This window comes from Primulina eburnea, chromosome 16 (genome assembly GCF_022965805.1).
Source record: "Primulina eburnea isolate SZY01 chromosome 16, ASM2296580v1, whole genome shotgun sequence".
In the NCBI taxonomy this organism is placed as follows: domain Eukaryota; kingdom Viridiplantae; phylum Streptophyta; class Magnoliopsida; order Lamiales; family Gesneriaceae; genus Primulina; species Primulina eburnea.
Genome location: NC_133116.1, coordinates 1,684,652 through 1,712,511, shown reverse-complemented (window position 1 = coordinate 1,712,511; position 27,860 = coordinate 1,684,652). Strand labels below are relative to the sequence as shown.

At 34.8% G+C, this 27,860-nt stretch overlaps 5 protein-coding genes and 1 long non-coding RNA gene across 6 annotated transcripts; 1 reads left to right on the top strand and 5 right to left on the bottom strand.

Moving 5' to 3' along the window:
- Positions 1–1,219: 1,219 nt before the first annotated feature.
- On the bottom strand, positions 1,220–3,323 carry LOC140817117 (uncharacterized). Its single transcript, XR_012114717.1, has 4 exons — positions 3,192–3,323; positions 3,037–3,116; positions 2,821–2,915; positions 1,220–1,658 (listed from the first exon to the last, which is right to left on the bottom strand). It is a non-coding gene; the product is annotated as an uncharacterized lncRNA (long non-coding RNA).
- A 1,215-nt stretch (positions 3,324–4,538) lies between these two features.
- LOC140816464 (cold shock domain-containing protein 3-like) lies at positions 4,539–5,483 on the bottom strand. Its single transcript, XM_073175752.1, has one exon. The coding sequence runs from the start codon at positions 5,219–5,221 to the stop codon at positions 4,697–4,699; it is 525 nt and encodes a 174-aa protein (XP_073031853.1). The 5' UTR covers positions 5,222–5,483; the 3' UTR covers positions 4,539–4,696.
- A 2,309-nt stretch (positions 5,484–7,792) lies between these two features.
- On the bottom strand, positions 7,793–9,333 carry LOC140816618 (uncharacterized). The gene is made up of 5 exons (XM_073175997.1): positions 9,043–9,333; positions 8,804–8,878; positions 8,589–8,671; positions 8,266–8,465; positions 7,793–8,016 (listed from the first exon to the last, which is right to left on the bottom strand). Exons 1-5 carry the CDS (start codon positions 9,219–9,221, stop codon positions 7,924–7,926), a joined length of 630 nt encoding a protein of 209 aa, XP_073032098.1. The 5' UTR covers positions 9,222–9,333; the 3' UTR covers positions 7,793–7,923.
- Positions 9,334–10,567: 1,234 nt separating this feature from the next.
- Positions 10,568–20,299, bottom strand: LOC140817475 (alanine--tRNA ligase-like). The gene is made up of 23 exons (XM_073177182.1): positions 20,085–20,299; positions 19,736–19,974; positions 19,488–19,628; positions 18,922–19,068; positions 18,664–18,816; positions 18,106–18,235; positions 17,572–17,668; positions 16,307–16,427; positions 15,700–15,759; positions 14,969–15,019; positions 14,798–14,893; positions 14,495–14,596; positions 13,802–13,924; positions 13,279–13,422; positions 13,119–13,190; positions 12,946–13,021; positions 12,735–12,877; positions 12,519–12,627; positions 12,254–12,441; positions 11,990–12,079; positions 11,201–11,383; positions 10,922–11,101; positions 10,568–10,836 (listed from the first exon to the last, which is right to left on the bottom strand). The coding sequence occupies exons 1-23, from the start codon at positions 20,230–20,232 to the stop codon at positions 10,765–10,767; spliced, it is 2,865 nt and encodes a 954-aa protein (XP_073033283.1). The 5' UTR covers positions 20,233–20,299; the 3' UTR covers positions 10,568–10,764.
- Positions 20,300–22,759: 2,460 nt separating this feature from the next.
- On the top strand, positions 22,760–23,032 carry LOC140817265 (peamaclein-like). The gene has a single exon (XM_073176904.1). It carries the CDS (start codon positions 22,760–22,762, stop codon positions 23,030–23,032), a length of 273 nt encoding a protein of 90 aa, XP_073033005.1.
- Positions 23,033–26,042: 3,010 nt separating this feature from the next.
- LOC140817264 (uncharacterized) lies at positions 26,043–27,272 on the bottom strand. The gene has a single exon (XM_073176903.1). The coding sequence runs from the start codon at positions 27,270–27,272 to the stop codon at positions 26,043–26,045; it is 1,230 nt and encodes a 409-aa protein (XP_073033004.1).
- Positions 27,273–27,860: the final 588 nt, after the last annotated feature.

Sequence of the window (27,860 nt, the reverse complement as noted above, 5' to 3'; positions counted from 1 at the left end):
TCCTGATATTAGCATCACCTGTCTTAATATTTCGATGATTACATATGTTCAATGGCAGGTGACTCACCATGAATATGAAATTGAAACATCAAATGGAAGAACGATCACAAAGCGAAGAAAAACTAAGAGCACAGTAATGTTTGGGGTTTGTATTTACATAACAGTTTTTATTATAGCTTTTGCTTAATGTTTTAGAAGTTTATGATTGAACTCTTGATTAACATTCTTTAACTTTCAGGACCCAAGAAAGCATGGGAATAGAGATAAGCCAAAACCTAAGACTCCCAATCAAGCAACCAAGGTAAGCAGACACTAACAAATCCTTAAATGTCTTTCTTTCCGGTAATTGCACCTGCCATTTATGATCCCTTCATATTGTCTTAGTTTAAGTAGTAGTCCGACAGACTAATATTTTGTAGCTTAACCAATTTCTTGCAAGCAGTAGTCTGCCAATAACTACTTCATCCGTGCTTGATTAAACTAGATCTAAGTTTATCAACTATAAACTAGTAGTTTTAGAAAACAGGGTAAGAAGTGTGTGCTGATTGCTCTTGGTTCATATTCCTGTCAAATGGCTCATGTGATGCAAAAGAAAGCTTCTTCTTGTAAACTAGTGGCTCTGTCTGCTTATTATTCCCACAACGCACACATATAAAAGATTCAGAGATGGCAAGAACTGCAATATCTGTAGTTCATCGTGACATTTATTCATTTATTGCAGGGAACTAAAGGTGGAGGCCATCAAAATCCTTCCAAATTAGGCGATTTGTTCTCAGAAGGATCTCTTAATCCTTATGCTGATGATCCCTATGCATTTGATTAGAGGTATTCCCATTTCATTGTACAACTTTTTCTAAAAAATTCTGAAAGAACTTTTAGGCAACCATTGATTCAGTTATGACAGTCAACCTTCTTAGAAAGGTTGATAATCAGGTCGTGTTAAACAAATGAAATATCGTCAATCTAATGTTAAAAGAATCCATTTTTATGTTACTCATATGTATATTTTCTTTTATTTTTAGTCATGGCTTAAAATCCACATTGACCACTAGCATACAATTGTTATTGCGCAATAGATAAGCAAGTCTTAATCTCATCTTAGGTGCCTCAGTTTGGTCTAACTTTACTCGTTCCTATCATAAACAAGTCTTGGGAACAGCCAAATAAGTTACAAGGATAGCAAGTTGAATTCTTTAACTCATTCTGTTTTCATTGCAGGCTTCCAAAGCGCCATTTCTGCTGCAAAATTATAAGAAAAACGAATTACGGCTGTGACTTCATACAGATTTTTGTTGCCTGGGTGCTTCAGCCATCAGTGACTTCTGAAAAATAATCTCGAGTGCACAGTTTTACTTCTAGCAAGTGGAAAGAAAGGTTCACTTTATAATATGCCTCTCGAATTGCCATGAATGCTTGAGTGTTATTTTGTGAAAGCACCTGCAGTTGCATTGCAATGTAAGACTCTGATATGTTTGGAGCTCCATTCTAATTATGGAAGACTCCCTGATTTTAGTCTCTTAGAATCATATCCATGATACACTTTAATATGGCATACACATTATACTGATACATATGTTCTCATTTTATGGAAAGGTATAATGGAATTGAAACATTCTTTGGTGTCCTTTGCTACATCCTTTGCAGCGGCTGTCATGATTCTACATTTTTCCAAAAATATAAAATTTGAATTGTCAATGTTCCTAATTTAGATTGAACAAATGATAATAAAAGAAATTGCCTAGAAATTGAGTGGAATGATATGAATTTTTAAGTCAATGAAAGTGTCAAACTCTATGACCCATCACGTGTCTCAAATGTTTACGAGGCAAATGGAATCAAACTAGCTGATTGAAGCAGCATTATGATGTAAATTACTGTTATCCTTGTTCTTACCAATGCTATTATTTCTATGTACCATAATCTGCGTGCCCACTAAATTAGTATTGAAGTTAATATTAAGTACTTGAATTACATATTAAATATCAGAATCTTTTTGCACCATTAATTATAATAATATTCACATGTTGATTGTCAGTGAGTAAATGATGTCTCCCTTCTCCATCCTTGTTTTGAAGGGTTTTTTTTTTGTTATTTTACATTGGTCGAGCATTAATTAATTGTCTATTTTATTATGCATTAATTAATTGTCTATTTCATAATAATAATAATATAATAAATATGACGATCCCACCCTTTTCTATCAACGTTGTTATCCTGTCCCCCGTTTGAGTATAAAATACGTAATGGAAATTATGTCATTATACGATATACATAAGAAAATTCATATTCAAAATCAAAGGACTACTGATAATCTTTTTAATCTAAAAACCATATTTCAATAAAACCAGTTTGGACAAAAGCTAATCTTCTCTTCCTAAAACACACTTAATCGTTGGATTCAATTAACTTTTTTTTTAAGTTTATTACTACTTACATATAATGCAAATTTTATTTTTATACAAATATTATATTCTATAGGATGATTGTGAATGTGTACATGTCTATGTAATTATATGTTCATAACTAAATATTTTAAAAATATTTATAATTGGGCATCTTAGTAAATCCAATGACCAACATAAAATCAACTCCATAAAACTTTACTAATAAGAAAATCATTTCAAACAGTTATGATTTGATTAAATTTTAATATAACTATATCAACTGTTTCATTAAAAAAATTAAATAAATTTTATGATATTTTTAAAATGCTTTTACAATTTTATGTTTAGATGATTCGTTTTTTTTGTTTTTATATATTTCTAATAATGATATACTTTTTTGATTTCTCAAAGCCAACTTCATATGTATTATACTTACATATATGGTATATGTCTTTCCCATGGCCATTATCCTCTCTGTAAAAGTCTATCTTTGTCTCACTTTCTTCACTGCCATTATTAATTTATTATCTGCTCCTTGTATACACAAAAAGAGGAAAAAATTCCACCAAATTATCTTCAACCTCATTCTCTGATGGCGGCTAAAAGAAGGAATCCCATAAATAAACCTAAAGAGATACAGCCAAAAAAATACCACCGCCGCCATTCTCAGATCAAACACCAGGATCATGCTAAGAAACCACATTCCTGGGCAGCCGTAAGGAGCATCTTCACCTGCAGGTACCTTAAAGCACAACAACAAGAACAGAAACAAACAAAGCAGAAGCCAAACCATGAGCTTAAACTTACCCGTGGAGAAGATAAAGTGATTCAGAGCAAGCAAAATTACATATCAAAGCAGGCGAAGAAAGAGAAATCCATCGAAGAAACTATTATGAAAACGAGATGCTCAGGTTCTCTATGCAGCAACACAAAAGTGACGCAAAGGCCTGAGAACTCAGAAGAACAGAAGAAGAGGAGTACTGCTCTGTTAATGGACTCATCCTGTACTGAAAACTACTTTAATTCTTCAAACAGATCCATGAAAATCAGTGGTTCTTTATACGGGTCAGCTGTGAATTCAATTAATTCTGCTTCGACTTCTTCTTCAGCTTCTTCTTCACTCACTCATGTTCCTACCGCGGCTTCTCCTAATTCCATTCCCGGGTCCTTCAGAAACATGGGTTTCAGGAGATTATCTGGATGCTATGAGTGCAGAATGGTTGTGGATTCTGTTCTTACAACCCCTCTTCGAGACACAAATTAATAATACAATAGGCAAGGCCCACCTTCAATTTAATTAACTATGGACTCCAACTATTTTAAATTTATTCATTTATATTAAATGAATGTCATTTCATGTCTGTCACATTTCAAAATTATTTCGAGTCTCTCATTATTGGTTTTTTTTTTTAAAGTAATTTAATTTTTAAAACTAATTTAAAAAAAAGTTTGCAAAACTAATGCAATCCGTGCTGCTTAAGCGCGAACGCTGTTCACGTGATGTAAATTTTGGTGTTTGATATTAATTTGCATATATATTGATTTTGATATTAATTTTAGTCTGTCAAATAATTTTTTATAAATATGATAATCTTGGTGTAAATTTTTCTTTATCTATATTTCATCTATATTTCAATAGGCAAAAACTTGTGTGAGACGGTCTCACGGATCATATTTGTGAGACGGATCTCTTATTTGGGTCACCCATGAAAAAATATTACTTTTTATGCTAAGAGTATTACTTTTTATTGTGAATATGGGTAGGGTTGACCCGTCTCACATATTATGATCCGTGAGACGGTCTCACATGAGACTCACTCATTTCAATATGAGTTTAGCAGAGATTAGTATAAATAGGGTTAGAATAGTAATTTCCTTTTTGGTCTCAAGTCTAAAAAAATATAACGTGATTCGAGACTATACATTTTATGTTAGAGTGAATCTCACGTGAGACCGTCTCACGAATCTTAATCTGTGAGACTAGTCAACCCATCAATATTCTCAATAAATATTAATACTCTTAGCATAAAAAGTAATACTTTTTCATGGATAACCCAAATAAGAGATCCGTCTCACGAATACGACCCGTGAAACCGTCTCACATAAGTTTTTGCTTTTATATTATGTGAATATTTAAAATATTATAAAAATATATTTTTAAAAAGAATAGTTACAATGAGTTACACTCGTTAAAAAACTTACAATTCAAAATAATAAAACCAAATCCACATAGACTCACATAGGCCAAAAGAAGAACATATAATATATAATATTTAAATAATAATAATAATAATAATAAATAGTTAAATTCATCAACTTTGCTGAACTGGACAATCCCTCGCAAAATGCCCCTCTTCACCACAATTGTAACACTCCCTGCCGCGGCCACCGCCTCGGCGACCTCTACCGCGGCCGCCGCCGCCACGGCTATAACCTCTGTATCCACCAGCAGCTCCTCCGCCGTCACGATAACAATCCCTAGCCAGATGACCCGTTCTTCCACAGTTATAACACTCCATCCCATCACCTACACTTTCGCCTCGGTACCCACCGCCGGACCTCCCCCCTCTATAACCACCACGAACACCGCGTCTTCCTCCATGGGTGTAATTCCTTGCCAGAATCATGACATCCACAGCTCTGCTTGACCCGTCTTCCTCACTTCCCACCTTGAACTCAACCCGCTGGCCCTCCCGAAGAGTCCTGAAACCATCCGACTGGATCTCCGAGAAGTGCACGAATATATCTTCGCCGCCATCATCGGTGGTGATGAAGCCGAATCCCTTTTGACCACTGAACCATTTCACCGTCCCCGTCAATCTCCCTGTTTCCGCCATCGACTGAGGATACGCAGTACCTGGAACCTCAATTTACACACATTATCAAGAATTTGTTGTTAAACTTGGTCGCCGATGCAATGTGTTAATAGAGAATGGTTGCCCGGATCTATGGCCCAGAATCATCGGATACTTTATCCATCTTTTGGGATTGATTTTGTCTGTGTGGATAAACAATAATGAAAGAGTGGGGACGGGGCCGGGACTCAACGTCACCACACCCTCCAAATTCTCTTTGAAAATTCTAAAACATGAACATACCTAAACTGAGAAAACAAAACAAAACAAACAGGATTACTGGTTATTATGATGTGATCGGATAAACTATTATATCAAATAATTGATTATTTATTTTTGTCAAGGATAAATTTGAGTTATCAACTTATAAATAATCAAACTAATTATTATATCTTTCCTTATTTTGATATATTTCAAAGGATTTATTTTCGATCAATCTCACAAATACGACTCGTGGGATCGTCTCACACAAGTTTTTATCGATAAGTAGAAATAACAACCGTGGTAGATGTGTGTTGATTGTGGGTAGTCACGGGAACTTCTAATTTTTCCACTTTGTTTCAAATCAAGAAAGGATAGATCACATGCAATATAAAATGTTTCCTCTCTGTCAACCAGATTCTCTAAAAAATTTGCTCAAATATGCGCATTTACCCACGAATAATCTCATATTCGTGAGCAAAAGACCATTCTTTAAAATAATATGATATTTTTATCATTTGTTGTTGATATTTTATAATCATGTTGCCAATTAAATAATCTAACACACATGCAAAACGTCTGCTATGTAAATTTATATAATAAATGAATACACGTAAATTTTATAGAACACGCCATATAAATAATAATTACAAAAAAACATTGTATGTGAGATATATAGCATACAATCATTTTCAAAAATCGTAGTATATATTGTTGTCTTGCGTCCATATATAATTTAATCTCTATAATATGTATAAATTAGCAAATAAATATTGATAAAGAAATCATGATATGACTTAAGAAAAGCTAAATAATATATAATTGTTTCTTGTCGTCAAGTGATCAATCAACTTTATTCAAGGATAATATATAGATTTACAAAAAATTACCATTATTTCTCCATAAATCGGAGTTCCAAACATATTCTCCTTTTATTACTTTTTTTTTTATTTTTATCAATGAATAAGATGGAAGATATTTATGTCTATCTATATTTAAGATCAAATACGATTATTATAAGATGTTAAATCATTATAAGATAGTAAGATATACAAGATTTATTAAAAAATAATGAATATCACATATATTGATAAATGAAAATTTTAGATACAATTTAACTAATGTCATATTATTAGCATCTCATTGCCATATATGATGCATCTAAAAATAGGATCGACAAAGTAAATAATGTGATTTAAAGAACACTATTTGAAGAAGAGGTATGAGACTAAAGTCAATTTTTTTTATAAAAAAAAAAAAAACCGTCCGCCAAGATAATTTCATATTATACGATTTTATTTAAAAACGAATTGTCACTCATACATATTAATATTATTATATGTAAGCAAGATGAGATACAAAAAATAAATAAATATCGAAAGAAATTTTTATGACAACTTGGGAAAAAAAAGAGAGAAAAATGACAACCTGGTTAGGGCCACCCATCACAAACGACAAAACTGTTCACATTTAGTTAGCATTGTTTTTTTATTTGATATATCCTCATATCCCCACTCCAGCACATGCTGTTGAGTCCAATTGTATCAAAGACGAACTTATTCATGAATTAAATAAAGGTGCAAATAATATTCATTAGAAACTTTGTATTAATTTAATATCTTTATATCTGTAAAATGCAGGTTCCACTTGTAATTAATATAATTAGATTTAAATTTGTTCAAATCTGGCTTCTCACTCAGGCATGCACGTATAGCTTCCAATTTACTATAGCTGTACGTATCACATGCATGCGTTATTTTTAGGCTGGTTTCTTTTCATTTACAAAAATAGGTTTGATAAATATTAATTCTTACATTTCTTCTTACGACATGATTGATACGAGTGAATGAAATAATACAAGAATAAAATCAATCTTGAAATAGAATGAAAATGAGATTGAATGATAGTTATATTTTATTCCAATGATTGATATCAAAATAAATAAAAATAGGTCAATGTATAAGGCTATTTCGCAGCTCCCACCTAATAGAATTTTTTTTAGGGCGCGGTAGGTGGGTGGATGATCTATATCTATGTACCTAAATTCAATAATTTTATGTGTAATTTGTATGTTCAATGTATATAACACATGATTTGTAAGATAATGATACTGATAGGTCAAAAATCTTTTGTGATTTTGAAATACATATCAGCTGGTGTCTGTACTTCAAAATTTTTAGGGTTTGATATAAATTTTTAGTCTATTAATCCTGTCTCGAGCTTTCAATACATTAAAGTTTTATAGATTAGTTCAATAATCTTTGAGCTAACAAATTATATATTCTAATAAAAAATTTCAAAAAATAAAATAAAATAGTCAGAAGAACTCTAGCTTCTACGGAAATGATGGAAAAAAAAAGATATATTTATTATTAATATGGATAGCAATTGGCATGCACTTATATACAAAATTGCAAGTGTGATTCCTGATTAGTCAACAATGAATAAATTAAAGAAATCTGAGCCTAAACAAATAATACTAGTCAATTGCCTTGGGTTGCTTCTGTAGGAGAACTGTTTCCTTCCTTGTCTATTGATTCGACTATGCATTCCACCTTCTCTTCCATTTCTTGAACCTGCATTTTCACATTGTATTCAAAATAATTAGTCTAAAATAAACTGAGAACGTATTTTTTATTCTAAAATTTCTTCAAAAAATATTTCATGTATATTTCATTCTATTAATTAATTTATCATATGCAATAGATATTTTGTTTTATAGATCAAATAATATTCGATCACCGCCTTTAAGAAAACAAAGTTATTAAATTCTAGCTAGTTCTTGAATTTTTTTCATTGTTTTCAGACACTATTTTTTTGTTTACCTTGTCAATAAGTTGATCGAGAGAATCAGCAGTTTTAGCAGTTTTATCAGCCATATTTTCAACAAAGTCCACCATGTCCTTTAGTTTTCCTTGGGGAAGATCATCCGATATGTCTTCGGCAATCTTCTCTACCTCCTCCGCCACTTTTTCAACCACTTCCACTATATCTTCCATTGTTTGCACTGTACTCACAATCCTCTCTGCAATCCACAGATTAAATTCGTCCAATGAGTTGAGCGTCGAAATTTCCGAGGAGAGTTGAAAATATGATGTTATTTGTAGAAAAACAAGAAAAAAATTAAGTTCGGGGAGAAATTCCTTACTTTCAAGAACCCATAATGGCCCCCATTTGTGAGAGAAGAAAGGCAGTATCAGGGATACCACCATTCCAAGAATCCAACTTCTGCTGCAATTTTGGTAGATAAAATCTAGTATATCAGTCAGGATTGATAAATGAAATGAAATATATTATATTTCAAGAATATGTGTGTGTGTGTGTGTGTGTGTGTGGAGTTACAAATGAGCAAATTGAATTTACATTGATCCGGAAGGTGGAGGGGTAGAAGGCAATGGAGCTACCGGCACACTATTAGCATAAACAGTAAAAGAACTCCTGCAATGCAAACAAACAAACATATTTCAAATCCATCATTCCAATCTAGCAAAATAAAATTCTTTTACAAGAGAGAAACTCAACTATATATAGCATATATGTAATTTTTTGCAGAACTATGTAGGTAAAATTGTATCAAGAACTAAACTCATACATATACATACCTTTTGAGTTTCCTACCAAATTGCACCCTTGATTTGTTGCCCTCAAATCTGATGTTGAAATTTGAGATACCCAAGTTGGAGACAGGATTCAATGACATAACTTGAGGTCTCTGATATGGCTTCAATTGGAACCGGGTCGACTCGTGGAAGACAACGTTAGAGCTTGTAGTCATAGCCATATTTGATCTTAGCACAATGGAAAAAAGATACTGTGTATTTGGGATTCAAAGTTATAGAAAGCCTTAGAAAAATGCTTAAGCAAAGATGGTATAATTTGAGACTTTAATGTGAAAGAGGGCTGTATTTGTAGGAACAAGAATTAAGATTTTGAATGGATAGAGTCAACAAGGGTTTTTTCGGGAACTAAGAAAACTTCAGCAGACACGTTGTAAATAGCACGTGAAACAGTCAATTCTGACAACCAAGTCACATGGCCACCAATCACATTATTCAATTTATTTCTACGTAATTTAGTATTTTGTGATAATTAATAAAACTTAATCAGAACTATGCATCAGTTCTTCGCGGTTCAAACCTCGTGGAAATGTCTAGGAAATTGATTTGCAAAAGAATCTTGCCTGAAAAACGTGTTGAATTCTTTTTCTAATGTTTTATGTTGACATATTGATTTATATGCCGCCTTTAACTGATGTGTTTAAAATAAGTGTTCGATTCATTTATTTCAATTTTGAATTCAAATTATCAATAGAATTTATTTTATTAAAAAGAAAGAGTGTTATTTAATCTCAAAAGACATTAAAATTGATATATTTTTCTGTCTCATGGATTTAATTAGGACTAAAGCAATCATCATAAATAAAAAAAATTATATATTTTTTTATTCTATTTGATCTATTCTGCACTATGAATTTGTTCACCTATCCTAAACAAAAGTCAGCAACATTTAAATTTTTATTTATTTAATGTCATTTTCTCTATTTAACCACAAAGAAAAGCATCAAGAAAGTTTGTGCTTCACGAGTATGCTTTAATTTTCTTCACTCATTTATTATATTACTAAATGCTTACATTCTCAAAAAAATTTAAAATAAAGTGCTCGAGAATTATGAATCGAAGAGTGTGAACTCAAACATTTTAGGAAGATTTTGTTACAAAACTAATTTAATTAATTTCATGCGGTGTTTATAAGAATATAATCAATTATATGCATAAAGTTTGTTGATTAATGTCGATTTTCTTTAAATGTATTACAGACTAATCTAGGTGTCTTTAGTAGTTAATGTGAAGTTTGAGATGATATACAAATAGTATTTCTTCTGATATAACATTAATTATATGTGCATGTGCAATTTATTCATGGTCCACTGAAATCCCCGCCTGACTGGGAGGAAAGTAAAACTCCACACAATCCAAGTATATATTTCATATTTGCCCTCGTGAAGAAAATAATTGATTCAGTACTTGCGAAGACAAACCGGGATGCGAATAATACATACTCTCAAACATCAAACCAGCATGTGATTCCACATCGTGGCATTAAAAAATGAAAGCACAACTCCGGGCATGAAACCGAACGAGGAAATGAAAAAAGAGAGAAAATTCCAGTAAACATTTTAGTTTCCCAGTAAAAGGTTGATTCTGATGGGGGAATTCACTTCAACTTCTAATCCAGGTAAACTTCGAGTATTATAAATACTGATAAACAATAGATTGTTTAGTGAATAATTGAAACACTCTCTTACGAGTCAAATGCCCTTTGCATCAGTTCAACTTCATGGCAGCAAAGGATTCAGCCACATCCATTGCAGTTGCCATATGGGATACATCACTTGCCTGAATGAAAGAAGGGAGGAATATAAATAAAACGACGACGAGTAGCTAGCATGCAGTAAGCGTACGATGAATCAAAGTAGCATACCTGGCCTTGTGCAAGACCCCCTTTTCCGCCACCACCCTTTCCGCCAATGGGATCCAAAACTTTCTTCAACCATTCTGTGACATTTAATTGCTTGTACTTGCCTTCTTTCTCCGGCACACCAGCACACACAAAGGCCTTGTTCACTGTTTCATCCTTACTGAAAACCATAGCCGCCATACCCTATTCATCCACCAATGAAATTAAGAAGGCTGGTGTAATTTCATGTAACTTATGAAACAGAACAGTGGGTAGCAAGATAACGAGTAGGAAACTTAAAACCTTCTTCTCCATGACTTTGACAACTGCTTCTCTGATGGCAGTAGTATCTGAACCAACATTGACATGCGAGATGCAGTATGCTTTTCCATTTGAAGAAGCAGCTTCTGCCATTTGCACAGTACTATCAATGGCTTTCTGCATATTCTCTTCACCGATTTTCTTCTTGGCTTTAATCACTTGACTCTGCCAGCAATCTTGGAGTTAGTTTTGAATACCTTTCTCAAATATTTGTCTTGAATTGTCTCGGACATGTCAAAAGAAGAGGAAAATTGGGGAACGTGTCAACTTTTACAAATACCCCTACAACCTGGGCTTAATCCACATTAACACTAGTCTGATCTAGTTCCTCTACCATGAACGGCGGTTAGATTCAGACCTCCTGTCACCTTTAGTCATGGGAGAAACCAAGTTTGGCATTTAACATCTAATTTGAAACAATAACTAATAATTGAAGATACAATGTTTCCTTGACGTTCAATTCAATTCTGTGGAGAATGTTTAGAACATTTTAATCATAATTTTTATAGAAGAAAAATTATTCCTAACCTCGATTCTACTCATGTGGAACATTTTTGGAAATTCAGTTACCTATGCACTTACGAAGAAATTTACACAAGCACCTGTATTCCAAGTGAAAAGCCCATTTTTCATCACTCAAACAATAAAAAAAACAAGAGAAAAAAAAAGAGGAAAAGTAGCATCGCATCTCCATATATGATTTTTGAAGTCGAGAACAGATGAATGAGCTTCTGTTGACAACTAACACCACAAAGAATTTACAGAAAGTACCTGGAGCTCCGAGATTTTGGCCTTGAGATCAGCTTTCTTTGCTGAAGGGATAGATGCTCCTTCCACACGGCCATTTAAAGAGGTTACTTTCTGATATCGAGGGAAATAAAAAATAATTTATTAACTCATAAAATCAGAAAGTGTCGGAAAAATCCCTTCTTGAATGAGGACTAGCATGAGTCAGTGCTCGAGGATATATCTTTATACCATAAACATATATAGCAATCCATGACTCATGCAATCCAGAATGATTAGTGTAAGAACCTGTTCCAAAATGGTTCCTTCAGTCCTGAATGCTTCGTTTATTTCCTGTTCAAGGGAGGATGCCAGTTCCATGGCTCTGAACGCATAATCTAACGTCACTGCCGTAACTCTACGGACTCCCTTAGCAATCCCTTCCTCGGACAAGAGAGCGAATGCCTTGGCTTCCCTCGTGTTTGACATATGTGTACCTGTAGACATGAACAAACAACTTTAGAATCCTAAAAGTTCCACCTCTAGATAACAATTAAATTTCCATGATATTTACCTCCGCAGAGCTCAGCAGAGATTGACAACCAGTCTTCATTATCAGGATTAGCAAGTAGATCCTCAACTTTCTTACCAATTGAAACTACCCTGACAGGGTCAGGATACACCTGTATCAACAGAAGTGACCGCTTGCGTCAATATTGAAAAGTAGAAAATACAAAACATTTAATCCTTGATCTAATAAACTAAAGAGAAATTGTTTGGAGAAGCTTACCTCCCCGAAAACAGCTCTTAGACCTTTTATACTCTTTGCATCAGTCAGCCTGGTCTCCTTTGAAAATACATCCAGCCCTTCTTGTATTTGTTCATTTACAATTGACTCGATTTTTCGCAGCTCCTCAGGCTTTACAGGTTTTCCTATTTCAGGTGTGAAAACAATTGGAATACTCGTAATGAATATGATCAAAAAACAACAATAATCTTACCATGAGAAAAATCAAATCTCAATTTTTCAGGAAGAACAATGGAACCTTTCTGGTCAACATGATTCCCAAGTACTTGCTGCACATATGCAATTTAGTCAAAGACTACACTTGTGACATACTTAGAAAAACCACTAGTATTAGAAGCTTCCATGAACTTTATTCATGAGCCATACCCTTAGAGCAAAATTCAACATGTGTGTGCATGTATGATTCGGAGCAATCATTGTCCGTCTTTCATAGTTAACCTGCTCAACCCAAAATAAAGAAAACTGCAATTATTATGGCATGTTGAATGGCAGAGATCATCTATGAGAGCATGAAGGAACATTTTACCTTACAAATAGCTTTATCTCCAATATACAATCTGCCAGTTTTTCCACGAAATGAGCCAATATGAACAACAAATCCACCATAGATCTGAACGTTAGTCACTTCAAAAACTCCATCATGGCCTACTAGCATTCCGGTATCATATATCTACAAGGAAATGATTTGAGACAACTCCAGCACATATGAAAGTATGTCATGCATATGCAATCATACAAGAGAGACTTCAAAAATATATAAAAAGAGCTGCTTTACTGTTTAACATCAAAGCAAACAGAAACAATGTAGAATAAAAGAGCTTACAAAAATGCATAAACTAATCAAGCATAATTCATCGTGTAAGAGGTGAGTAATTCTTCTATGCCTGAAAAATCTAGCTCCTGATCCAAGTACTTTATTCATTGACTTCATTCAATGGTTAAAATACCTTTTAAACAGTAAAATTATATATGATTCTTATACTCAAATCCGTTACAGATTTAATAAATAAAAAAATCCATTACAGATCCTTATCAAAACAAATATTCACCTGACCACCTTGCTCAGCATAGAAGCTGGTAGTTTCCAGGATAATGCCAACCTCTTCATTGGGAGCAACACTTTCCAAATACTCACTTCCGGTGTAAATAGCCTTTATCACACTTTCATGATCCTAGAACCACGAGCCATGTAAATACATTGATCTTCAAGTAATAATTTATTTGCTACACGAAAGAAGAAGTTATAACAGATTTACATGACTAAGTTCACATTGAACCAACTTCTTAGGAAGAAAATAACCAAATAATTCAACTTCAGGTACCTAACAAACTGTAAGAACATTTATCAATTTTTTCAGCTTTAACGAAGTGGTTGACTAGGTACCTAGTCAATTTCAGGTCAATTGGTCTGGCCAATCAATTGAGATCAGCATAACTCTCATTTAAAAATCATAGCAATAATAATAATGAGTTAAAAGTATGTTATTACACTCAACTAAAGAGGCAAATAACAATCACTAGAACAATCAACCATATTTATAGCGAAAAGCAATTAGAAATCAATTTTCAACAAAAGGAACACTGATTCATCACACTATTGGGTTTTCAACAAAAAAAACTCGGTTCAGAAACAATTTTGTTATTTGTTAATGATATAACAAAGAGGTGCAAACAGTAATACATCGCAGGAATCATTCAAAATGTGTAACCACTAGAATGCTCAAGTCCATCAAGGCACAAACCTGAATCCTCGAAAACTTAAATGAGTCATCTGTAGCAGCAACTCCTCTTTTGTGCAATACAGATGTCGCATCAGCATCCATGGCTATAATGCCACCAGCTTGCTGTTGATTTGTACAAAAGAACCCTCCAAGAATTATTATAGATCATATTCACAAACAATACCCCGCCAATTTAGAATGAAACTTATTATTGACAATTTTTTCATCCATCTATATCAAAATTTCACTTTGAACTAGAAGCAGTAAATTAACGATATTTAACGACATCATCTATATGAACAAGTAGAACCACAAATTGTCCACCTTATTCAGAGCATTCCTTGACCTTTCTCTTGCCTTATCCATAGCCACATTGAAACCTTCAATGTCAACAGACAGGCCTCTTTCTTCTGCCATCAACTGCGAGACATAAGATGTAAATGTTATTCACGAAAAATTTATTTTTTCATGCCCAAAACATGGTTGGATAGTCACCTGTGTTAGATCCAGAGGAAATCCATATGTGTCCCATAAGTCAAAAGCATCCTGCATTCATTTGAGTAAGTGCGATGAGACAAAGCACCAGCAAATCAACGAGCATCGATGGCCAGCTGGAGTAGCAGAACTTATTTTAACAATTAATTGTGAATACTTAATCTTGAAAAGTAGGAAGCATGTATGATAAGTTCTGCTAAAGCTAAAACCACTTAGACTATAACCTTCATATTTATTAATAAATTCTGTTCCATATTCTGGAAAAAAAAAGCATTTTGCCTCGTAAAGTTCAATAATTATAAAATAAAGTCAGTTGATGGCTTATTACATGTTATGTGCAGGTTATCTATTGTTGCCTTGGAGGTTGTAATTAAGTTGTTAATGTTGCTCCTCGAATTTTACTTAAAAGTTAAATAGATGAGAAAAATATATTGAGAAGACAAAGCAACATTACTTCCATTATTCATCAAATGTGGAATTAGAAATGGTTGGTTCGATCCGACTCTTATTTAATTTGAAGTAGCAACAAACTTCAAATTATTGATTCAATCGCATAATTGACAAGTATCGGTCTATAAAAATGACAAGTGTATACAAGTAAGAGCAATAAATCATAGTGAACTTGTAACATAATAATTTAGAACTGATACTGACCATATTACACATATCAGAACAAATACAAGAACGAGATAAAGTTGAAACAAGAACAAAAGCCAACAAGAACCCCTTGCCTGCCCACTGAGGATTGCCCCTTGGACTTCTTGAGCAGCCTTCTTAAATTTCTCGATTCCCTGAAGAAGAGGTCAAACAATGAGATAAGTGGGTTACCAAATGAACACAAAACTATCAGAATTAATGGGCATCTATATATATATATATATTGATAAAACTAGTATGAGGGCAGAATAATCTTCGCAGTTTATAGCCATAGAGCACAGATAGGTTAAGCCAGCATTATCGATATTATATTAATAAAATCACATGTAGTTCAGGAGCATTCTGTATCCACTTAGCTACAGAGTGGTTTAACAAATATAAAACTCATTATTACTCCGCCTATTACTGAATATCTTAAAAATGATAGAAGTAAAATTATAAACCTTCGTCGTCCAAGAACTTTTAAATTCTGATAATGTGGATAAGGTTAAAAATCAGTGGCACTCCCTAGTTTAAGAAGTTCTTTGTGTACACTATCTTGCAATTGAATGTTTCAGGTGAACAAACACTCTAAAGGAATCTGTACTGGTCAAAACATGGAAGTTATATACTTGAACCATCCGTGCTGGACACAAAGTAAAGCCATACAAATGATAAGGAAGCCAAAAATAGCATACATACTTTAACCAAAGTCCTGCCAAAGCTGGCTTCTTCATCTGCAATGATCTCCCGAATTTTTATCTTGTGTTGCTTCAGCTCGGGGAAAACATCTCCCATAACATCCACCACAACATCTACCAGACTGTTTTGTAATGATATAATCATGGGAAGACAATGCAATTACACCACATTGAACAGATACATTGATTTTATGTCAGCAAACTACATAAAACACAATTTTAGCTATAAAAAATATGTTAATGACCGAACTGGACCAAAATAGAAACCATCAAAATAACTGGGCAGGAAACTGCTGGGAAATTCCCAGCCCACAAAAGTGTTGCATATATACAATACAGGCCCAACGTGAGGATGTGGCTACCACTTAAAGGGCTGGAGCTGTTTCATTTCATTTATTTTTAAAAACAACCTCAATATTATAGAAAATAATCAAATTTCATAAAGTATAAACACTTAAAGATGAACTCGTGCGGCACGGAAACTAAAAAATATTTAAATTTAAAATCATAGAGTTAAAAACCTAATCCAACTGGATCGTACAAAATGTTATGAAGTTGATGTCAGTTAACTTGAAGTATAGATGGCCATTACCAAATCTCATTGATTATAACACAAACTACAAGTACGCATCCATGTAAATGTGAATTTTGATCAGCAGAAAACCAACTTCAAGCGTACACAATCATCTAAAAATACATTAAATTTCTTAAAGAAAGCCCAACTCAAATTTAGACATTAATACAAGCAAATACCTCCTTGAAATTAAATTGTCTAATAATTCTTCAAATTGCAATTGCAACCAGTCAAATAGCCCAAATATGAATTGGGAAGTGCCCAGATAAATTGAATGCATTATCGAATGATATACATAAAACAGGACATAAAAAGTAGTAACGAAAAAAATAGAGTATAAAACTATAGTCAATAAAAGAGATGAATAAAAATTATGAACTGAAAAACGACAGATCGAGGTGTCACAGGATTTTCGGGTATCATAGGATTTTATTAAGTGATATAAATACAAATGAAAAAAATACACAGATACACTCGCACATAAATATATTACGTAGACATAAATGCATGCATGCATGCCTACACACATATACACTCGTAGTCTCATACGCACAAAAACACACAATAGACCAGCCTGCTCCACCTACATGTCATTCAGGTGGATATCGAGTTCAAACCACTACTTGTCTTCTCGACGTGTGTATGTAATATAATGATATTATTATTCAAAAAACAAGTATGTTGTTTTGTACCCATTGAAGAAGCCTTGCTGTGCTTTTAAGACTTCAGTACCATATCGCACAGCTCGACGAAGAATGCGCCTTAGTACATATTCACGCCCCTCATTGCCTGAAAATGATCAAATCAACATGGACTCCAAGTACACGTTTTAACTTTAACTTTAATAACAAATAACATATTACTTCAGGTACTATCAGAAAACATGGAATCTCAACATTATAATAATCGAACTTTGAAGGCCTCCTCACACACAGATAACCAAAATTCCTACAGCTTAATTTCTTAACATCACATCATATAAAAACAACATTGTTGGAGAATTATATTATTTTTTTCAAGAAATGTATAATTAACCGAACTAGATGTCACTGATGGGTAGGTTAGGGGTGGGGGGGGGGGTGGTGGAGTAGAGAGAGATAGAGATAGAGAGAGAGAGAGAGAGAGAGAGAGAGAGGAATGTCCGTTCACACGTACTAATGCATTAGTTGAAGATAACCATGAACTAGGAACTAAATTGATCGTCAAGACAAAGTGCAGCAGTTTACCAGGGCACGAGCCATCAGCAATGGCAAATGAAATCGTTCTAATATGATCAGCCACTACCCTGTATGCCATGTCAACTTTATCCACATCATCAGATCCAACTTTTCCAGTATATGGCCGGCATCCAGTAGCCTGTTGAAAGATCAGATTTCAGAAACTACTCAAAGAACTTGATACCAACATTACGTAGGACCACTGTAGAGAAGCTGGAAAGTAAAATTACATCGGTAACAAACACTGTAACACCACATAATCAAACTCTAAAACAATAAAGTAGAGATGAAAAGCTACTTTGCCAACACAAACACCATAACACAAATAATCAACTCCAAAATAATATAGTAGTGATGAAAAACTATGTCGCCAACACAAACACCATAACACAAAACAATCTAAATCCAAAGTACTTAATTATGATTCATGTCAGTCGATAAAATAATATATCTTCAAAATCACATTGCTATTTATTCTAGATTATTCGATCATTAAATTAGTAAAAAGAGTGTCATTTGTAATAAATCTCGAGGGCGGGACGTAATAAATTTTGAATCGCAGTTTACCTTCTGTATTGCATCAAAGATGGGTAAGAACACATCGGTATCATAATTGCTCATCTTAGTTTGGAGAATAGAAGTAAGTCTCTCGAAACCCATTCCGGTGTCCACATGTTTCGCAGGTAGAGATTTTAATGAGCCATCAGATTCCCTGTTAAACTGTGAATGTCAACAAAGAAAATATATCAATGATCTGAGAGAAACTATGATACATTCAGACTTGAAATAAGCAGTTTAAGAGCCCATAAACAATGATGAATTGACCTGAATAAACACAAGATTCCATATCTCAATTGCCGTAGGATCATCATTGTTCACAAGCGAAGAAGCATCACGATTTCCGATCCTATCGAAATGAATTTCAGTGCAGGGGCCACAAGGTCCGGTATCTCCCATCTCCCAGAAATTGTCCTGTTCAAAGCAGCAAATAATTTTTAAACAAAATTAAAAAAGGAAAGAAACTAGAATTTACTTTACATGCTCATGTAATACTCAAGTTAGCAGCACATTGGTCTATCATTCACCACGTTTTTTTATCAGACTTCTTTCTTCTGCTCAAGATTTTTCTTGCTTTACCGTGCGAACGAGAGGTCACAAAAATTCTATGGGCCACAGCCTCCAAAGTTTCATGGTAATAGAAAGCAGCAACAGTATTGCATTATTTGAGAAGGTGAAAACCAACCCTAATACCAACTTAAATCAAGGCTATAGAATTTTCATGCAGCTCTGAGCATAATTAAGAAGCTGAATCTTTTCGTAATATGGGACTAGTTTGTTGTAGTTTCTGTTCATGCATATGTACGGAAGTTGAACATGAAGAATGGACGTACTTTACATCCAAAAGGCAATACGCGCCCAGGAGGGAGATATTTGAGCCAATTTTTCATAGCTTCAGTATCAGGTGGAAGACCAAGTTTTTCGTCACCTCCAAAATAGGTGGCATATATTCGATCGCTAGGTAATTTATACACCTGAAAGAGATAAAATATTGAAACAGAAAAAAGACAAAAAGTGATGAAGTGTGTCATCTTTCTTTCCATCTTGGTCATAATGACTGGTGATATATGAGCAGGCTTACCTTGGTGAGAAGCTCCCAAGCCCATTCAATTGCTTCCTTCTTGAAGTAGTCCCCAAATGACCAATTTCCAAGCATCTCAAAGAAAGTGTGGTGGTAAGTGTCCTTGCCCACATCATCGAGATCGTTGTGTTTACCACCAGCACGGATACACTTTTGGGTGTTGCAAGCACGGGTCAGTTTGCTTAACTCAGTGTTGGGGTCGGCAGTGCCTAGAAATATGGGTTTGAACTGATTCATCCCTGTGCCCACGATATTACAAGGATGTCAGTATTCAGTACAACACAAGAAAGGTCACACGGCCACTAAAATCATAAAAGTGAGGGAGCGAAGGAAGGGGGAAATACAACACCGGCATTGGCAAAAAGAAGAGTTGGATCATTGAGAGGAACGACGGGACTTGATTTCCAATGAACATGCGCTTTGTCTTCAAAGAATTTGACAAAGGTATCCCTTACCCTGTTGGCAGGCCATTCCAATTCACTTGCCTGAGATCCCATCAACCGCTGAGATGCTACTTGTATAGGTAGTAACAGCAGTGGTGGAGGTGATTTACTTGATGAAAACAGACGTCTGTGGAATAGGAACCCAACAAACACTTGTCAAGGAAAAATCTAACTTCAGCAGGTTGAGCTTATTTGCAAACAGAAACTTAGTTAAGTTGTAAAAGATAATTAAGACGATGAAGCAATCGCTGAAGTCAATCCACAAGCCTGCAATAAAGATTTTGAGAAAAAAACTCCATTTTTCTCTCTGCACTTATCAAGATTGGAACTTTAAGCAATTTTATGAACCGCGATGGCTTCCTAGTTCAATTATGTAACCATCAGCCATCTGTCACAAGCACGTAAAATTATCATGTTCCTCCAATTAATTTTATCTAATTTCAATAGATTACGAGTTGAAGCAGAAGAAATCAATTCAGGACCGTAAGAAAAATTGAACCAAATAGAAAATTTACTCGCCGGAAACAAGCCGCCGAGGCCGCTACGAGGGCCGCCACCAGTGCCGTTTCCTTGGAGGAGCTAGTAGCGTCGACTTGTAAACGTGCAGTCTGTGTTAGTCACGTGAGGGTTTAAGCAAATTAGGACATGGTTATGTACGGGCTTGGGTCAGAGAAAGGGTTAATTAGGCTTATTGCATGGGGCCCAAAGTGGAATTTAAATAAGAGCTGATTATTTTAGATATCATCTTGAACTGTTTGAGAAATAAAAATAAAAATTTTGGAAATAAAAGTCTAAAATTAATATCAGTTAAAGTTTAGGTGTGTGAAAAAAAAACTAATTCAATTTTATTTTTAGTAAAATGATAATACTATTTTAAATTTAATATTTTTATATGTCGGGTCGGATCGAGTCGGAGATCTGTCTCATATTATATTTGGTGTTTAACCTAATATTCTTTTAACAAGCTTTTTTCTATTATAATTTAAATTATTTATCCGTAGATTTGAACATTCAGTTTCAAAAATTGAGAACTAAACTCACAAAAAGGTACAATGTTTATGGACAAAAACTTGTGTGAGACGGTCTCACGGGTCTTATTTGTGAGACGGATCTTTTATTTGGGTTATCCATGAAAAAGTATTATTTTTTATGCTAAGAGTATTACTTTTTATTGTGAATATGGGTAGGGTTGACCCGTCTCACAGATTAAGATCCGTGAGACGATCTCACATGAGACTCACTCATGTTTATGTGAATCGGTAAAATTAAGTGAAGCCAAAAGTTATTCTTTTCGAACAAAGGTGATTCCCACTGGGTTTGTTCGATATTTATTTTAAATATATATGAATTCCATTAATAATATGCCAATAATGCATCAGACTGAAATTAAGAATAACATCAACAACAAAAATAAATGATACATGGAAATTCAGTGGCGGAGCCAGAAATATGGCTCAGCCCGAATTAAAATTTTAAACTCTAAAATTTTTTAATATATTAAATTGATCTACTCGAACTAATATTATATTATTCCAAAATTATATAAAATTTACATATAATTTTTTTTAAAAAAAAATGGACCACCTGACCGTGGAAGCCCGGGTACAGGAGCCTTTGGCTCCGCCCCTGCATGGAATCTCATTGCAATGCTCCTCGTAGTCAACAAAACAATAAAATATAGCATTTATAAGGTTCGGCAAAAACAAAAGGTGTAGATAACTTAGATTGAAGACTTTATCTCAATGGATTTCTTTATTTTCTTTCTTGAAACAATATTATTAATCCTCTTATTTTGTTTTCTGCTTGTATGTGCAAGCTCTTATCCAATATAAACCACATTTCTTTTCCTGATTTCGAAAAGCTGATTAGTGCTAATGCTACTTTAATGTTGTTGGTGACAATTTTTCTTCCTACTTTTTCTGTCTCTAGCTAGAATTTCAAGTCTTTCTCTATAATTATTGGTACCAAGTTAAATACCACATCTTCGATTGCTTTAGTATCAGTTCAATTTTTGTTTTAATGATAATATAATTATGTAATATTGTTGCATGTATATATTTCATAATAAAAATTGCAACTCGAATGAAAAATTTCAGATGTTTCTCTCCAATTGGTACCAAATTAAATAACAAATCTTCAATTGATTTAGAGCTAGCGCGATTTTTTTTAATGATACTATATTAATGTAACATGCGAGTATATGCTTCATAATAAAAAAAGAAAGCTGAATATTTTTTTTTGAGTTTTCAAAATCAAACTGAATATCTCGCATGCATGTGTATTAAAGATAAAATATCAGGGGATATTGGGAAAATTAATTCCATTAAATATATTGATAATATTTGTCACATATTCACATCGCCGATCGACTTTAAAAAAATATCTCTTAATAAAAAAAATTTAGGAAAATAATCTTACAAATTAATTTTGCAATGAATGCATGAAATTAACTTCGCATGTTTGAGCATGTCCATTTGCCAATAAATAGCCGACCTCGTCTTGTTTTTGACAACATCATTTGACAAAGCACAGCACTAAAAACACTATATTAGTTTATTATCAAGGGAAGAGAGCATAACAAATGGAGAAAATGAAGTTTGCAACTCTCCTACTCGCCCTTGTTCTTGTCTCTTCTTTGCTTGAAACCACATTTGTGCAGGGTGGATCGCCTTTTTGCGACTCAAAATGCGCGTTTAGGTGCTCCAAGGCACATTTACAGAAGCGGTGTCTCAAGTATTGTGGGATTTGTTGCGAGAAATGTAATTGTGTGCCGTCGGGGACTTATGGGCACAAGGATGAGTGCCCTTGTTACAGGGACTTGAAGAACTCCAAGGGTGAACCTAAGTGCCCTTGAGTTAAAAGGAAGGAGGGTATGAGGCAATTGTGTGCGAAACATGAAAATCTTATGTTATATGTTCAATATATCAATAATAATTGAGATTGTTCAATAAAATTCATGTGTGATGTTTATTTTTAAACATATTATGAAATCAATTTATTTCCTGAGTATCAAAAAATCGTAGATCAAATTAGCTCATTCTACAAAACAAGCGAGTATATCTCATGAAACATTATATCTATTGTTGACTATATTTAAATAAGAGAAAGTTTAATGAGAATTTACAATAATGGAGAAGACCAAAAAAACCCAACACAATGTATTCATATATAAAACAGTGTTTGAATCTGATAGTTAAAATAAGAATTGTATCGAGAAATTTATTCATCGAGCTAATTGTAATCACACAGATGAACATTGTACCGAGATCGTCTCTTCTTATGAATACACGAACTTATTACAAAAATATGGCATGCCTCGACTTTTATTTTAGCCTGTTAATAACTATAACCACAAAATAAGTTACACCTAAAATCGCAAGTTGTTGTCCCAAGAACAAAACACTAACTTAATAACCAAGCTATTTGTGAAAATATCAGAGATATTTAGGAAAATAGACATGATCAACTATTTAAAAATAACGACATCTTTAGTGTATTTGAAATATACTACATAAATTACCATCAAAAAAAATATACTACATAAATTCATTTTTTAAAAATAATGTTAACTAAGGTTAGATAACAAAATATCTTGAAATATGACTGGGGTGATAAGAGCATTAATTTAATTGATTATATTGAAGATTTGTTAGAGATTCTCTTTCGCACATTCAAACTGCCAACTTTTAAGAAAATATCTGCTTAGAATATCTCTAAATAAACGATCATTAGGGAAAAAATATTCCAATTTTTTTTTGATGGTTAACGCTTGTAATTATTTCATAGCCAAGATGTCCTTAGTTACAAGTTGAATCAACCATAATGGAAAAGCTCCGGCCTCCCATACAAATTGAGAGTTGGAAGAAATAACAAAAGCTGCTATCGAATGGGCTACCATATTTGCAAATCGACGAACATGAAGAAGTGAAGGGTTGTTTCGAGAATTCAATAGGAATTTGATATCTGAAGCGATGGAGCCTGAATAGCTAAGGTTCTCTTCCGGCCTTGTGACTGCTTGCACGGCAAGGAGAGAATCTGAAGCAATTTGATTAATCTGTAAGTTATGTAGTTGAGCCAATTTTAAGCCCTCGCGAATAGCAATAAGCTCAGCGCATAAAACCGATTGGGGCATGTCAATCTTCCTTCCAAAGACTACTACTGGTTGTCCCTCATGATTTCTCACCACTCCTCCAATAGCACAGCTGTTAGATTCCAATTAATGTAGTATTAACAGCATAAAATTAACTTTGCATGTGTTAGCATGCCTTTTTGCCAATAAATAGCCGACCTTATCTTGCTTTTTGACAACATCCTTAAACAAATAAAAACATAGCACTGAAAACACTTTATTAGTTTATTGTTTATTTTCAAGTGACCATATACAGCATAACAAATGGAGAAAATGAAGGTGGCAACTCTCGTCCTCGCCCTTTTTCTCGTCTCTTCCTTGCTCGAAACAACATTTGTGCAGGGTGGATCGTCTTTTTGTGATTCGAAATGCGCGGTTAGGTGCTCCAAGGCACATTTATATCACCGGTGTCTCAAATATTGTGGAATTTGTTGCAATAACTGTCATTGTGTGCCGTCGGGGACTTCCGGGCACTTCGATGAATGTCCTTGTTACGGGTGTCACGCCCCGAGACTGGGGTTAGTCGACATCGGCGTTGTTTAACAATCACACAATTGAAAACAACCAGCCTCGTAGCATAGTATAAACCAAAAAACCAGTTTATTTCATAATTTCTCAAAAAAAAAACAACTGTCTTTACAACTGAATTAAAATAAATCTGCGGAAGCGTCTTACATAAAATTTAAAGTACTAAAATTCAATAAATAATAACATAACTAAACTAAATCACAAACTTCACCATCCCCAAAATTGTTCAGATTCTTCTTCTTCAACCTGTTCTTCGGATTTATCTGGGAAGGATGTAAGGGGGTGAATATTTGGGAATATTCAGCAAGTGGGGGATATTGAAAACAACATAAACATTTTTACAACATTTTCGAAACATACATATAAATACAACATGCTTTTCATAATCGTAACATCATATCTGTAACATAATAACACTGCGACACTGCGATTTTTCACCTTTCATGGTTTACTGATATCAGTCCCTAAGTTTTGATCCTCTAAGGGGGCAAGGCCGTAAAACAGTTCTATCCCACTGTTAGGGGCCATATGTTGGAATTCCACCCATTTTCAGGGAATTCTCACATTGTCAATAAAAAACGTACCAACTTTCGTAAAAACGTATAGACAAAACGACGGTACTCGACCGCATTTTTAAACCAAAAACCGAAAATTTAATATGCATAAAACCGAAATTTAAAACAGCCCACTTACCTTGAATTCTTGATGAGAAGAAAACGTGAATAACTAGGATTGCTTGCACAGGAATTTCGAAAATTCCTCTTCGGCGGCTAGACGGCGGCAGCGCTTCGCTGTGCTCGAAAATTCCTAGGGAGGCTAGGGGAGAGTCTCGAAAATTTGGAGTTGAAAATGGTGTGATTTTCGAGTTATAAGGCCCTCCTATTTATAGGGGTTGGCTGTTATCCTGATCGAGTGATATCACGTTTGAATTTGAATCAAATCTTTATCGAGAATCGTGATAAAATCGTGATAACGGGTTATATTCTAAATCTTTCATCTCAATCAAATCTCGAAAATATACACGATATTAATTTAAATTTATCCCAGATTACACCATCCTAGTATAATCAAATTATTAATCTGATATTAAACTGATATGATCACGATACTACAAAATCCCGGGTTTTACATCCCTCCCTCCTTATGGGAAGTTTCGTCCTCGAAACTTTGGTTGGCTATTCGAAAAGGTTCAGCTAGTGACTCGGGCTTAAGTCCTAATTTCTTTAGCAAATCTCTTGGACACAAAAGAGTGTGTAGCACCACAATCAAACAATGCATAAGCAGGTACTTTTTGAATTAAGATGGTACCTGATACGACTTCATTGGCGTCGTCCGCCTCTTCTTGATTCATGGCGAACACCCTGGCGTTAGGCTTGCCTTCCTTTGGCTTGTTGGGGTTAGCCCCTGTATTTGGCCTAGTTCCCCTGTTGGGCCCGGCTGCTTGGTTGGCGGCAGTAGGACATTCGGCAATTCGGTGTCCGGCTTTCCCACATCCGAAGCATACTCCACTATTTATTCGGCATTCTCCCAGGTGTCGTAAGTGACAGGTTGGGCAAGGCTTAATATCTTGGTAACTTGAGTTAGGCGAAGGCTCTCTAGACGGTCCACCGGACTGGTTAGGCTTCTTGAAAGTCTGACCGTCGAGCGAAGATTGACTACTCATAGGCCTTTTGTTTTTAAATTCCTTCTCCCTGCGCTGGATGTCCGTTTCAGCTCGGATCGCTGCGCCCATCAGGTCTGAAAAATTCGCAGGCTGGTAGACTGCTAGAGCTGATTGGATCCTGCTGTTCAACCCTTTCTTAAAGCGGTGCAATTTCAGAACTTCATCTGCCATGATTGTTGGAGCATAAGATCCAAGGGCATTGAACTGGGAGGTGTATTCCACAACCGACATATCCGAAGTTTGAGTGAGGTTTTCAAACTCACTCAGTTTCTGCAGTCTGACCTCGGCTGGATAATACTGTTTCAGAAAGGCTTCTCGGAATCGCTGCCAAGTCATTGGTCCTGCAGCTGTCATGGCTGGCGAGATTGCTTCCCACCATTTTCCTGCTTTATCTTCCAGGAACGGCACAGTCACGTCCACTTTCAGTGCCTCAGGAACTTCCAATAGGCGATGTTGAGTCTCTACACTTTTTAGCCAACTCTGGCTAACTTCAGGGTCAGCGGCTCCACTGAAGGTTGGACACCTATTCTTGCGGAGTGATTCATAGTGGAACTTGATTCTATTTGGTGGTGGAGGTGGTGGTGGCTGATTGACGTTCTGATTTCCCAACCCTTGCAGTGTTGTTGCCACAATGGTGGCTATGGCCATAAGATCGGCTTGGCTTAAGTTGACTGTCGGCGGGGGTCCATTCCCTTGCTCGTTCTCCTGTCTGCCTTCACGGTTGGTATTAGCATAACGCGGGTTGCGGTTCTGTCTTGGGGGTCTGCCCGCCATTTCCTACAGATTGCAAGTTCTAAGAATTTGTTGTACGAGTAAAGTTCATACAATAGATTGCGTAGAAGTAAATTGAAATCAATGGAACAAATAAAATATTTTATTGATTTCTCAAACAGGAAAATAAATTAGCATGACCAATCTAATGAAATGAATGTACTGTATAGAAAAACGTAGCGACAATGGAAATTAACTGCTAAGAATGGCTCAGTAAAACACTCTAATCCGATATCTCTCCATTTCCTGGAAACAAAAAAAGAAATGCTCAGAATATCACAAATAGGACAAAATAAAATATCAAGAACTAATAGAGCAGGATATCGAAATATATGTATATTTCCGAAAATTTCCGAAAATAGAAGGAAAATGTTGGCGGGTTGACTCGTTGACTCGGCCGAGTTGACTCGCCGGGTTGACCCGCCGGAGTATAGTCGGAGCAGAAGCGTATGACGATGACGGCGACGGCGTAAGGGTCACGGAACCGGTGACATCACAGAAAGAACCGGTCGGAACACTACCTAATTTGGCCGGAAACTCGCGCAACTCGGTTAATTCAATGAAATTAGGCGTTTCCGATTGGTTGATCCA

Bases quoted from the DNA above. Each gene is read 5' to 3' on its own strand.
- LOC140816464 (XM_073175752.1), bottom strand. From the start codon at position 5,221: ATGGCGGAAACAGGGAGATTGACGGGGACGGTGAAATGGTTCAGTGGT.
- LOC140816618 (XM_073175997.1), bottom strand. From the start codon at position 9,221: ATGGCTATGACTACAAGCTCTAACGTTGTCTTCCACGAGTCGACCCGG. The intron at 8,466-8,588 runs GTAAGGAATTTC...TGTGGATTGCAG, and splicing joins GCCATTATGGGTTCTTGAAA to AGAGGATTGTGAGTACAGTG. The intron at 8,017-8,265 runs GTAAACAAAAAA...GTGAAAATGCAG, and splicing joins TCGATCAACTTATTGACAAG to GTTCAAGAAATGGAAGAGAA.
- LOC140817475 (XM_073177182.1), bottom strand. From the start codon at position 20,232: ATGGGATCTCAGGCAAGTGAATTGGAATGGCCTGCCAACAGGGTAAGG. The intron at 19,975-20,084 runs GTGTTGTATTTC...TCGTGGGCACAG, and splicing joins TCTTCTTTTTGCCAATGCCG to GGATGAATCAGTTCAAACCC. The intron at 17,669-18,105 runs GTAAACTGCTGC...GATCATTTTCAG, and splicing joins TGCTGATGGCTCGTGCCCTG to GCAATGAGGGGCGTGAATAT.
- LOC140817265 (XM_073176904.1), top strand. From the start codon at position 22,760: ATGGAGAAAATGAAGTTTGCAACTCTCCTACTCGCCCTTGTTCTTGTC.
- LOC140817264 (XM_073176903.1), bottom strand. From the start codon at position 27,272: ATGGCGGGCAGACCCCCAAGACAGAACCGCAACCCGCGTTATGCTAAT.